Genomic DNA, 13,178 nt, shown 5'->3' on the forward strand with positions numbered 1-13,178 from the left:
GCTGTGGCTCAAGTAGTAGAGTGCTAGCCTTGAGCAAAAGAAGTTCAAGGACAGTGCCCAGGCCCTGAGACCAAGCCCCAGAACTGGCAAAAAACAAAACAAAACAAAACAGGGAGTGTCAATGAAATATTCATGGAAATATTCTATAAAGGATAGATCACCTTTATTAATCATCATTAATGTGGAGGTAAAAAAAAACAAAAGATGAACCTACCAGTTTTTCAGTAATTGTCCAAGGTTCAAATTAAAGGGAAGTCAAAATTAACACTAAAAAGATTTCATAGAAAAACAAATTGTATAGAAATAAACCTACAATAATACTTTTTTTTTGCCAGTCCTGGGCCTTGGACTCAGGGCCTGAGCACTGTCCCTGGCTTCTTTTTGCTCAAGGCTAGCACTCTGCTACCTGAGTCACAGCGCCACTTCTGTCCTTTTCTATATGTGTGGTGCTGAGGAATCAAACCCAGGGCTTCATCTATATGAGGCAAGCACTCTTGCCACTAGGCCATATTCCCAGCCCCAATAATACTTTTTGAACAAAAATAAACATCTTAGCTTCCCATTGTTGTTGACACAGGGATATATGATCAAATAAATATATAGGTTTAGTCTCAGCTATTTGCTAACTTGTGAGGGCCAGTTAACTAGTAAACTGATAGCTAATGATCATGCAAGTTTGTCACAACACACATATAGAAAGACATCCCCAATGTCATTTCAAGGATAATTCAGCATATGATATCAAAGTCTAAAAATGGCCAACATGACTGTGGGCCTTGTTCAAACTGGAGAGCACTTGCCCAACATGTAAGAACCCCTGGGTTCAATCCCTAGTACTGAAAAGAAAAAAAACCACACCAGTATTTCTAAACCAGTAATCAATATGCACACTCTACACAGTTTGGCTTCTACTCAAAGGTTAAACTCATTACAAATGAAAAGCATGAGGTCAAAAAATGACTCAGTACAAAGTAAGAGAAAAATGCAACCATTAAGTTACATCATTTCCATTCACTACACCTACCTTTCAGATTTGTTTTGACGAATACATCCTTCAATTATTTCTTTCACTTCAGGATCAGTGACTTTGTTGAAGCTGGCTGGTTTTATACCCTAGGAGAGGAAAAATGATTTCTTATCATTAATAAAGCCTTTGAAAGCCCAAGTCACCATAACAGTTAAACATTTTTGGCAGGGTCGTACTGGAGTTTGAACTCAAGAGACTCGCCCTTGCTAGGCAGGCCCTCTACTACTGTCCCACACTTCCAGCTAAACATTTTTACCATTAAACTACATTCAAGTATTAAACAAGATAAATACATATAAGCTCCTCAAAAAAGATGCTGCTCGGGGCTGGGAATATGGCCTAGTGGCAAGAGTGCTTGCCTCCTACACATGAAGCTCTCAGTTCCCCAGCACCACATATATGGAAAAAACGGCCAGAAGGGGCGCTGTGGCTCAGGTGGCAGAGTGCTAGCCTTGAGCAGGAAGAAGCCAGGGATGGTGCTCAGGCCCTGAGTCCAAGGCCCAGGACTGGCCAAAAAAAAAAAAAAAGATGCTGATCTTCGGAAATATCTAAATCTCCCAACAAAGGCAAATTTAAACATTATATTTTATTTGTGTGCAAATAATGGGACAAAAACAATCCTAATAATATAGACAACGCTGATACTATAATATAAACTATGGGAAAATGTAGAATCCTGAAATATACATACAGTATAACAGTTAGGTTTTTCAATAGGAAAAAATGACTTGTTTGCTTGGAGACAGGGTGCCTGGGCTTGCCTCAAACTCCAAATCCTCCTTCTCAGACACCCCCTAAATCACTGAGATTATACAGGTACACAACACTATACCCTCTGTAACCTTTCCACTGAGCTTTTACCCATGTTCCAGACTGTCTTTCTTAAATGAAAACAGTTGGTGTACTGTAACTTACAAATCAAATATAATAGACTTGTACTTATGACTCTCTAAATCAAAAGCAAAAATGAAATAAAAACATTCTAGCTTTTTTGCCTCTTATAGAAACTTTGAAACATACTAAAAAAATAGTGTAATAAATCCCATATAACCATGACTACTTTCAACAGCAATCATTGTTGTGAACCTTGTTTCAGCTATCTACCCTCACATCTTTCACATCCTGTAATATTTTAAAGTATATATAGGGCATCATATGAGGACCTTTCTGTTTGCTGGTTGGTACTGACTTTAACTCATGGTCTGGATACTGTCCTTTAGATTTTTTTCATGGAAGGCTGGTGCTCTACCAGTTGATCCATACCTCTACTTCTGGCTTTTGCTGGTTAGTTGGAGACTATCCAACCCAAACTGGCATTGAACCATAATCTTCAGATCTCAGCCTCCTCAGTAGCTAGGATGATAATCATGAGCCACTGGTACCCAGCCAGGACCTTCTCTTTTTTTCCTTTCTTTTATTAAAGAACTCACGTTATGTCTAGAGGTTCCTCAAAAAACTAAACATAGACATACCCTACGACCCAGCCATACCACTCCCTAAGCATCTAACCTGAGCAACAGGAACCAGGATATGACAAGGACACCTACACCTTCACGTTCACTACTGCACTATTCACAATAGCCAAGATATGGAAACAACCCAGGTGCCCCACTACAGATGAATGGATTAAAAAATGCAGGACCTATATACAAAGGAATTTTTATAATGCCATTAGAAAGGATAAACTAATGGCATTTGCTGGGAAATGGATGGAACTAGAACAAAGCGTGTTGAGCGAGATAAGCCAAGAACAGAGAAACAAACAGTGCATAGTCTCCCTGGTATGCAGGTGTTAGATTTAAAACACAACGATATATGACAAAGTAAACAGGACTCAAGATGTCAATATACAGTGAGACCAAAGGAGGACAGCCTTGGGAGAAAAATAGCACCAAATAGCAAGACACAAGCACCTCTTACATAAAATAATTTACAGACTGAAAAGAAGCCCACAGATAAGGAAACAAAGGTCCTCTTCTGAAATTGTCCTATTATTTTTAGATGACTCTATATTCCTTACATCATATATTGGGTACACATGTGCACATCTGAGGGAAGTTGGGAGGAGGGCAGAGAATGAGTGCAAAGTGGGTGAAGAAAGAATACAGCAGAGGGACCTAACAGATACATCGGACATTGATGAAAGTGAATTAAGCAACTCATGGGCAGTGACAGGAAGGAGAGAATGAGAGAGAAAGAGGGAACAGATGATACTAAACAAAAGGAAAGAAATGTACATATCACCCGATCTGGAAGAAATGCTTTTATTGTTAAAGTTCATAGAGTTCGTAAGCTTTTAGAGTAGAATGATGATTTTCACCATTGTGAAGGTTTAAATGTGTACTGTGAAATATACATAGTAACTTAAACTCAATTTAAAAAGGGAACTCATGTTATTAAGCCAGACACAGTGGCTCAAACCTGTAATATTAACTACTTGGGAGTTGGAATCAGAAAATTGTGGTTTAAAGCCAGCTTGGGCATAGTCCACAAGATTCCATCTCAGTCAATGGATAGACATAATGCTGCACACCTGTCATCCCAGGGACAAAGAGAAACACAAATAGGAGGATCACAGTCCTGGCTTGACCTGAGCAGAAAACAAGAACCTATCTCAATGCAAAAAAGGGCTGGTAGTGCGGTCAATTGATAGAATGACTGCATCTTTACACATTTGAGGTTTATGGCTATTGCATATATGTGGTGGAAATACCAAACAATGACTGTCACTGTATATTTCTTCCCAACGTAGTATTCAGGGAGGTCATACTGGTAATCTGAAATCAGCAATGATAGGAGCATTTACAGTACAAAACTCAGCAAATACTAGAAACTGGTATTTTCTTTTCCATAAGTGAATTTGGTGTTAAACATTTACTAGCAGAGGGGCTGGGAATGTGACTTAACGGTAGAGTGCTTGCCTAGCATGCATGAAGCCCTGGGTTCAATTCATCAGCACCACATATACAGAAAAAGCTGGAAGTGGCACTGTGGCTCAAGAGGCAGAGTGCTAGCCTTGAGCAAAAGGAAGCCAGGGACAGTGCTAGGGCCCTGAGTTCAAGCCACAAGACTGGCAAAAAATAATAACAATAATAACATTTACTAGTACAACATTCTTCTCCCTTTTATCATGAAATTAATTTGTTGGAAAATCTATGGCATTTGTCCTATGGAATGGCTGGATTCTGGATTTAGGTCTTATATCTTTTTTTATGTTTGTTTGTTTTTGCCAGTCCTGGGGCTTGGACTCAGGGCCTAAGCAGTGGGCCTGACTTCTTTTTGCTCAAGGCTAACACTACCACTTGAGCCACAGCATCACTTCTGGCTTTTTCTGTTTATATGGTGCTAAGGAATCGAACCCAGGGCTTCGTGCACGCAAGGCAAGGAATATACCACTAAGCCATTTTCCCAGCCCAGGTCTTATATTTTATAGTTTACCTATACAAACCTCTAGAGTCATCAAGACATGGGGTCCAAACCATCAGTATCAATAGTGGTGGGAAGGTAGACAAGTCATAACATCTGGCTTTTATTTCCATCATCTAAAAACTGAAGATTGCTGGGCACCAGTAGCTCATGCCTGTAATCCTAGCTACTTAGGAGGCTGAGACCTGAGGATCACAGTTCAAAGACAGCCTGGGCAGAAATGTTCCCATGAGACTCTATCTCCAATTAATCACTCAAAAACTGGAAGTGGAGATGTGGCTCAAAGTGGTAGAGCACTAGCAGACCAAAAGAGCTCAAGGACAGTGCCCAAGGGCTGAGTTCAAGCCTCACAACTGAGAAAAAATAAACACTAAAGATTGCACTTATCTTTGTAGGAATACAAAGATTAAACCATGTAGAACACAACATACATTTAAAAACATACCTTTTATAATGTCTATTATCAAAAAGATGAAAGGTAAATGTTAATAAGGATGTACAGAAAAGGGAACCTTTGGCCAGGTGCCCTTGGCTCACATCTGTAATCCTAGCATCTCAGGAGGCTGAGATCTGAGGATTGTGGTTCAAAGCCAGCCCAAACAGGAAGTCTGTGAGACTCTTATCTCTAATTAATCACAGAAAAAGCCATAAGGAGCTCAGGGATAGTGTTAAGGCCCAGAGTCCAAGGCCTGGGCCGGCAAAAATAAAGAAAAAAGAAAGAAAAGGGAACCTCTGACTGGGGATATTGCCTGATAGTAGAGCATATATAGCTACAAAGAGGAGGGCTGGGAATGTGGCTTAGTGGTAAAGTGCTTGCCTTGCGCAAAAGAAGCTCAGGGAAAATGCCTAGGCACAGAGTTCAGGACCCAGCACTAACAAAAATAAAAAAATAAAAAGGAAAACAAAAGAAAGAGGAACCCTTGTACACTGTTAGAGGAAATGTAAATTATTACAACTATTATGAAATATAAATTATGTAATTTTAAATAGAGGCCTTAAACGTACTCAGCAAACACTCTATCACTGGGTCACACAACTAGCCCCAAATTACATTAGACTAAATCAGGTTTACCAACTTCAACCTAAAATGTAGCAATTTGTGAAGTAAAATAATAAAGTTATACCTACACTGGTTACTTTACGATATATTTGAGCTGCATTCTGGCACTCAGAGTAAGGGTACTCTGAAGTAGCCATTTCCAGCATGCACATGCCAAAAGCATAGACATCTACAGATTCATCGTAGTGTTCTTCATACATCTCTGGAGCCATAAACTCTGGAGTTCCTACAATATACCACAACCACATTTTTAAAAAGAAATATTATCATCATTTACTTTCCCATAAAAATTGTCACTACCCTATGTTTGTAACTGTAACCCCTCTGTACATCACCTTGACAATAAAATTAAATTTAAACAAAATTAACTATGCTAATTTCTGTTCCCCAAGGCAAGCTCATAAGTATAAAAGTTATATTATTTATACAAAACATCTAAAGAATCTCCTTACTTTTCCATATTGATAAAATGCAATTTCAAGGGCTGGGAATGTGGCTTAGTGGTAGAGTGCTTGCATAGCATGCATGAAGCCCTGGGATCAATTCCTCAGTACCACATAAACAGAAAAGGCCAAAAGTGGCACTGTGGCTCAAGAGGTAGAGTACTAGCCTTGAACAGAAAGAAGCCAGGGATACTGCTCAGGCCCTGAGTCCTAAGTCCCAGGACTGGCAAAAAAATTATACATAATTTCTAATACTCAAGGTTAGGTTATGATTTTTCAAATCTGATTTTATTTCTATCCTTGGTTCAAATTTCCCTGTATTAATTTAGTAAACTTCCTTAAATCATCAGAACGGTTCAATAATCCAGACATTTATCCCACAAAATATAGTATAGTCCATAAAATAAATGAACATATAATAGCTATTTCAAAACAAATTCACAAGCAAGACCAGTGATTGGTATAGTACAATTTTTTTGTGAAGGACCAGATAGTAAATACTTTAGACTTTGCAGTCCATATGGACTATGCAACTATTTACTTCTATACTGGATAAACAGCTACAGACAACCTGTAAATGAATGGGTGTAGTTGTCTTTCAGTAAAACTTGATTCATAAAAATAAGCAGCGGACCAAATTTGGACCATGAGCCAGAGTTGACTCACCTCTGTTCTAGACCTATACAATTGAGAACTATCTCTAACACCCAATCAGTAAACTGTTAAATATTAATCACCAATGACACTTTTAGCAAATGATGTACGCATTAGGGTGGCCAATCCGAGATCACCGATCTTCACAGATCCAGTGGGTCCTGTGATGAAAATGTTGTCACACTTCAGATCTCGATGGATAATAGGAGGAGTCCTCGTGTGCAAGAACTGCAGCCCCTTTAAAATTTGTCTGCACCAGCTCCTTAAGACCTTTGGTTTCATGACTTTAAATCGTTTTAAGTACCTATACAAAGAGATAAAAGATCAGGCATGAACAAATACATCCAGGTAACTATATGACCACATAAGTGAGATCAACATTTATGTACTATGATTGTTATCCTTGGGTTGTTTTCTATTACCTGGTATGGAAAAAGCAATTTAAATCAAAGACAACATTCTTAAGATGAAATTTCCAAACTTTCAGTAACTGTGAGGCTCAACTCCTCTATATTTACACCCCAGACCTTCAATAAAAATATATGAAAGCCAAATACTACTGGTTTACAACTAGAATCTTAGCTACTTGGGAGGCTAAGATTTGAGAATCAAGGTTCAAAGCCAGCCAGGGCAATAAAATTCATGAGATTTTTCTCTCCAATTAATCAGCAGAAAGATGGAAGTGGAGCTGTGGTTCAGTTGGTAGGTAGATCACTAGCCTTGAATGGAAAAAAAAGTGAAAGCCCAAAACTGTCAGTCAAAAAGACACAAAGACAGACAGACAGACAGACAGACAGACACACACACACACACACACACTAGAGAGAGAGAAAGAAAGAAGATAGGGTGTGGTGACTCACTCCTATAATCCCAGATACCAGGAGGACCACAAGTTTGAGGTATATCTGGGCAAATCATTAGCAAGACTAAAACCTTCTCAAAAGTCAAGCCATGAGTGGTGAAGTCCCAGCTAGGTAGGAGGTATAGGTGAAGGATCACAGGCCAATGGTAGTGCAGGAAAAGCCACAAGACCCTATCTGAAAAAAATAACTAAAGAAAAAAGGACTGTAGTTATGGCTCAAGTGATAGAGCACTTGTAAAACAAGACTGAGGCCTTGAGCTATAACCACAACCCCTGAGATGTTGATATATTATGTCTTTTATAACATAGGCATGAAATGGTCTAGCACCACCAAAAAACTTTCTCTACTTCCTAATAATTATACAGTCACCACGGGATATGATCATAATTTTACATATTTTAGTGTAAAAGTTCTAGTAAAAATATATTCCACATTTAATTATGCACAGTAGATTATACTAGCAAATGAGAAGTCATAATTAGAAACAAAAGAACATAATTAGTATTGTGTGTGTGTGTGTGTGTGTGTGTGTGTGTGTGTGTGTGTGTATTCACTGTCCCTGAGCTTTTCTGCTCAAAGCTAGTACTCTCCCACTTGAGGCACCACAACTCCATTTCCTGCCACTTTTGGGGTAGTTAACTGGTGAGAAATCTCATGGGCTTTGTTGCTGGGGCTGGCATTGAATCAAGATCCTTAGATCTCAGCCTCTTGAGTAGCTAGAATTACAGGGGTGAGCCACTGGCATCCCGCTCCATAATTAGTATTTATTGCTGCCTAGGACTATAAATTTGGATAAACTCCTAATCATTTTATTTTATAATTTTTTTACAATAATTTTACAATATTGTCTGTATAATGGTTTAATTGTAAAATTCCATGACGTTTTCAAAATATTAATTCCTCAGTCACAGTTCAGCACCAGCTTGGGCAGGAAAGTCTTTGAGATTCTTATCTCCAATTAATCACCAGAAAACTGGAAGTGCGCTGTGGCTCAAAGTGGTAGAGCACTAGACTTGAGCTGAAGAGCTCAAGGGCCACTCAGGCCCAGAGTCCAAGCCCCACGACCGACAAAAAAAATTAATTCCTCAGCACTGCAAACATCATTAACACCCTACCTTTTAATCTGCTCTGAAACAAACTCTAAATTTTTTAATCAAGTAATATTTTATAGGGCTAGAGGTGTGACTCAAGAGGTAGCGTTTCTGAGTATGGAGCACAAGGCTCTGTGTTTCAACTTCTGTACTACCACAAAAAGTTACATTGTCCCTTTGCTTTTTGTGCCCTTTTTCCTGGGGCTTCACCTGAGCTCTTTTGCTAAAGGTTAGGGCTCCACCACTTGAACCACACCTCCACTTTCAGTAGTTTTGGTGCTTAATTTGAGATAAGAGTCTCATCAACCTTCCCACCCACACTGGCTTTGAGCCAAGATCTTCAGATCTCAGACTCCTGACCAGCTAGGATTACAGGCGTGAGCCACTAGCACCTGTCCCCAAAAGTTACCTCATTTATAAGCCACATTTATGACTGTTGAAGATTATTTCATATAAAACTTGATTGGCACAACCAGAGTCAACTTACGTCTTTAAGGTTCCTGATGTCATTAGTTCAGTCACTAAAACAATACATTTCTTTCCTTTCAATATTGATTCCCAGGAATCATAAAATCGAACTATATTTGGATGTTGTAGACCTTTCAGCATCTCTGCTTCTTCCTTAAACCTTTGTTGCTCAGCTTTGGTTAACTTCCGGTCCTGAAATGTAAGAACAAACTCCAAATTAAAGTCACAGAAATTTTCATGCACAAGTCTAATAGCTTTAGCATGCTTTATTCTATGTACATATGTCTTCCTACTTTCCATTTCTTTTCTCAAAATCTATATAATCACTGATAACCTTTAACTCACCCAATGAGGCAAAGCAATAATTTTATAATATGTTATAAACTCACCTACATAACTCATCAATAGGGGCTGGGAATATGGCCTAGTTGTAAAGTGCTGGCCTCGTATACATGAAGCCCTGGGTTCAATTCCTCAGCACCACATATTTAGAAAACGGCCAGAAGTGGTGCTGTGGCTAAAGTGGCAGAGTGCTAGCCTTGAGCAAAAGGAAGCAAGGGACAGTGCTCAGGCCCTGAGTCCAAGCCCCAGGACTGGCAACAAAAACAAAACAAATAAAAAAAAAAAACACATCAATAGCTTCTGTTGGATATGGGGTATCAGAAGGAGGAGGGTCATGGCCCCAGCCATTAGTTAGGTTTCAAACATAGTCTCCTGTTTTATCCCAGGCCAGCCAGGATGGCAATCCTATTTAAGCCTCCCTTGGAGCTAGAATGGCAAGTATGCACCTTCAAACTTGGGTCATACATTGAGATGGAGGTTTTGCTAACTTTTTGCACAGACTGACTCAAAATAAGACCCTCCTGATCACCATTTCACACAAACCTGAGACTATAGGCCTGAGTCATGACATTTGGCTATTGTTTCCCTTTTACTAAGTGGTTTATCTCCTTTTTGTAAGGTCCACCCCGGAGGGCTCCATGTAGATGCCCCCCCACACCTGTTTAAGTCTGTGCCCAGTACCTGCGTTACCTAGGTAACTGGCACACCTGGAGGGAGTTATCTCCTCCTTCTCTGAGGTCACATCTAATCCACCTGGCCATAGCTCCCACCTTTCCTATATAATCTGGCTCAACACGAGTCTCCTCTTTCTCCTCTTCCTTTCCCTCTGTCTCCCCATGCCTCCATCTTGTGCCAGCTGGCAGTTTGCTCTTCCCCCAACAAACTCTTCTCCGCCTGAACCATGTGGCAGGTTTCATTTCTGATGAACTTTACACTTTTACTGATACTCAAAAGCAAAAACATATTTCTCATAAGTAAGCAAATCATCCATTTGTTCTCCCTAGTAAGAAGCCCCCACTCACCAAAAATAAGTACATAATTAAAAATATTAATGAGGGGCTGGGAATATGGCCTAGTGGCAAGAGTGCTTGCCTCGTATACATGAAGCCCTGGGTTCGATTCCCCAGCACCACATATACAGAAAACGACCAGAAGTGGCGCTGTGGCTCAAGTGACAGAGTGCTAGCCTTGAGCAAAAAGAAGCCAGGGTCAGTGCTCAGGCCCTGAGTCCAAGGCCCAGGACTGGCAAAAAAAAAAATATATATATATATATATACATACATATATATTTATTTATGTATAAATGAGACATGTAGAAGACTTAATCAAACCCACATAGTACATTCCTATATAACTGCTACTCCCTCACATCTTGCTAAAATAATATAATACCATGACATATTCCCTGCATTTAGTCCCTTTGTAACTGCAGTCTTTACTTAAGTGGTTTGTTTTGTTTTGTTTTGAGGCGATGGGGATATAAACCAGGGACTTTTACACACTAGGCAGTGTTTAAGTGTTCTACCATTAAACTACATCCATGGTCCTTTTAGCACTTCTTTCTGTGCCAGTCCTGGGGCTTGAACTCAAGGCCCTGGGCATTGTCCCTGAGCTTTTTTTGCTCAAGGCTAGTGCTCTATCACCTTAGCCACAGTTCCATTTCTGGCTTTTTGGTGATTAATTGGAGATAAGAGCCTCATAGACCTTCATGCCAGAGCTAGCTTCAAACTGTGATCCTCAGACCTCAGCCTCCTGAGTAAGCCCCTAGTAAGAAGCCCCCATTCACCGAAAATAAGTACATAATTAAAAATATTAATGAGTGGGCTGGGGATATAGCCTAGTGGCAAGAGTGCCTGCCTCGGATACATGAGGCCCTAGGTTCGATTCCCCAGCACCACATATACAGAAAACGGCCAGAAGTGGCGCTGTGGCTCAAGTGGCAGAGTGCTAGCCTTGAGCGGGAAGAAGCCAGGGACAGTGCTCAGGCCCTGAGTCCAAGGCCCAGGACTGGCCAAAAAAAAATAAATAAAAATATTAATGAGGGGCTGGGAATATGGCCTAGTGGCAAGAGTGCTTGCCTCGTATACACGAAGCCCTGGGTTCGCTTCCCCAGCACCAACATATATAGAAAATGGCCAGAAGTGGTGCTGTGGCTCAAGTGGCAGAGTGCTAGCCTTGAGCAAAAAGAAGACAGGGATAGTACTTAGGCCCTCAGTCCAAGGCCCAGGACTGGCAAAAAAAAAAAAGTGACTATCTCTTCCTCATGCTCAATTGCCCTTTATGGGTCCCCTTGATTTACTAAGAGGGACAAAAGACTGCCTTATGTAATGACAATATTATAAGTGATCAAAGAATAGACACTCTTCCAATATAGTCAACTCTGTGCTAACATGTTATTAGACATCAAGAAGTTTCTTTGCTTCCTATCTACTTAAACTGTAAAATCTCTTTCCCTCTCTCCCTTCCTCTCTTAGTTCCTACTTTCTAGATTAAAAATGAATCAGTCTACCAGGCTTCCAGGACTACTCACAGTTGAGGAATTAGTAGTAGACATGATAGTCAACAGGACTTCCTATGTTATAGATGGAAAGTTTGTGCCTGTCCCAGGCCCTAATATTTACATGTTAAAACCCCAATTGCCAATCTAACTGAATTTGGACATAGCGCCTTTATAGAGGTAGTTGAAGTTAAATAACATCATATGAGTGTGGCCGTAATTCATTATGATTTAGTACGCTTGTAAGAAGAAACATTTCTACACCACCAAGCCAAGCAGTGACCGTGCCAGACCTTGATCTGAGATTTGTAACTTCCATAAAAGATATTCAACATTACTAGTCATTAGGGATATGACTAATCAAAGAATGAGACACTATGAAATACTCATTACAATGGCTGATTAATTAATTAACTGAGTTGGCAATGGTATGAGAAAACTGAAAAAACTACACTGCCAGCAGAAATGTAAAATGGTATAATTAGTGTGCAAAGTATACCAGTTACTCAAAATATTAACATAGAATTACCATAGGCGCCTACATTTCTATTTCTAAGTATATAACCAAAAGAACTGAAAATAGCCAGGCACTGATGGCTCATGCCTGTAATCCTAGCTACTCAGGAGGCTGAGATCTGAGGATCGAAGTTCAAAGCCAGCCCAGACAGTAATGTCCATGAGACTCTTACCTCCAATTATCCACTAAAACACTGGAAGTAGTGCTGTGGTTCAAAGTGGTAGAGCACTAACTAGCCTTGAGCTGAAGAGCTCAGGGACAGCACCCAGGCCTGAGTTCAAGCTCCAGGACTGACCAAAAAAAGCAAGAAGTAGAGGTATGACTCAAGTGGTACAACATCTGCCTTGAGCAAAAAAATAAGCAAGAGTGCAAGGCCCTGAATTCAAACCCTAGTACATAAGCACAATTTTTTAAAATAAGAAATAAAACTGTACCTGGTGGTTCCACCATGGTATTTCATACATGCACATATCATGTTCTTACGATTCCTGTCCCTTCCATCCTATTAATGCCCAACAGCTTTCAATGCCATTTTCACACATAAATATATATAGTTCAGTACTATTCATCTTCTATTATTCTCTTCCCTACACTTATCTCCCTCATCCACCAAACAGACCCACAGTTAAAATCATGTTCTGTATATGTGTTTATATGTATATGTATACACACGCATATACAACTGTGATTATGTATGTCTTTTACATCTGGCTTCCACAAATGAGCAAAAACATGAAATATTTTGTATTTTGAGATTGGCTTATCTCAACAGGATGATCAGTTCTGTCCA

General features: G+C 39.8%; 1 protein-coding gene across 1 annotated transcript in view; it reads right to left on the bottom strand.

The window, feature by feature from the left end:
- The window catches only part of Wnk3 (WNK lysine deficient protein kinase 3), a 135,275-nt gene that overhangs the window by 83,982 nt on the left and 38,115 nt on the right, over positions 1 to 13,178 (bottom strand). Inside the window, exons 3-6 of the mRNA XM_048336374.1 lie at positions 9,052 to 9,224; positions 6,694 to 6,914; positions 5,582 to 5,739; positions 1,025 to 1,113 (exon numbers count right to left, since the gene is read on the bottom strand). Of these exons, the coding sequence (XP_048192331.1) occupies positions 1,025 to 1,113; positions 5,582 to 5,739; positions 6,694 to 6,914; positions 9,052 to 9,173 (590 nt within the window). The 5' untranslated portion in view covers positions 9,174 to 9,224. The remainder of the gene's footprint in view (positions 1 to 1,024; positions 1,114 to 5,581; positions 5,740 to 6,693; positions 6,915 to 9,051; positions 9,225 to 13,178) is intronic.

The sequence above is a fragment of the Perognathus longimembris genome, chromosome 28 (assembly GCF_023159225.1).
Source record: "Perognathus longimembris pacificus isolate PPM17 chromosome 28, ASM2315922v1, whole genome shotgun sequence".
Lineage (NCBI taxonomy): Eukaryota > Metazoa > Chordata > Mammalia > Rodentia > Heteromyidae > Perognathus > Perognathus longimembris.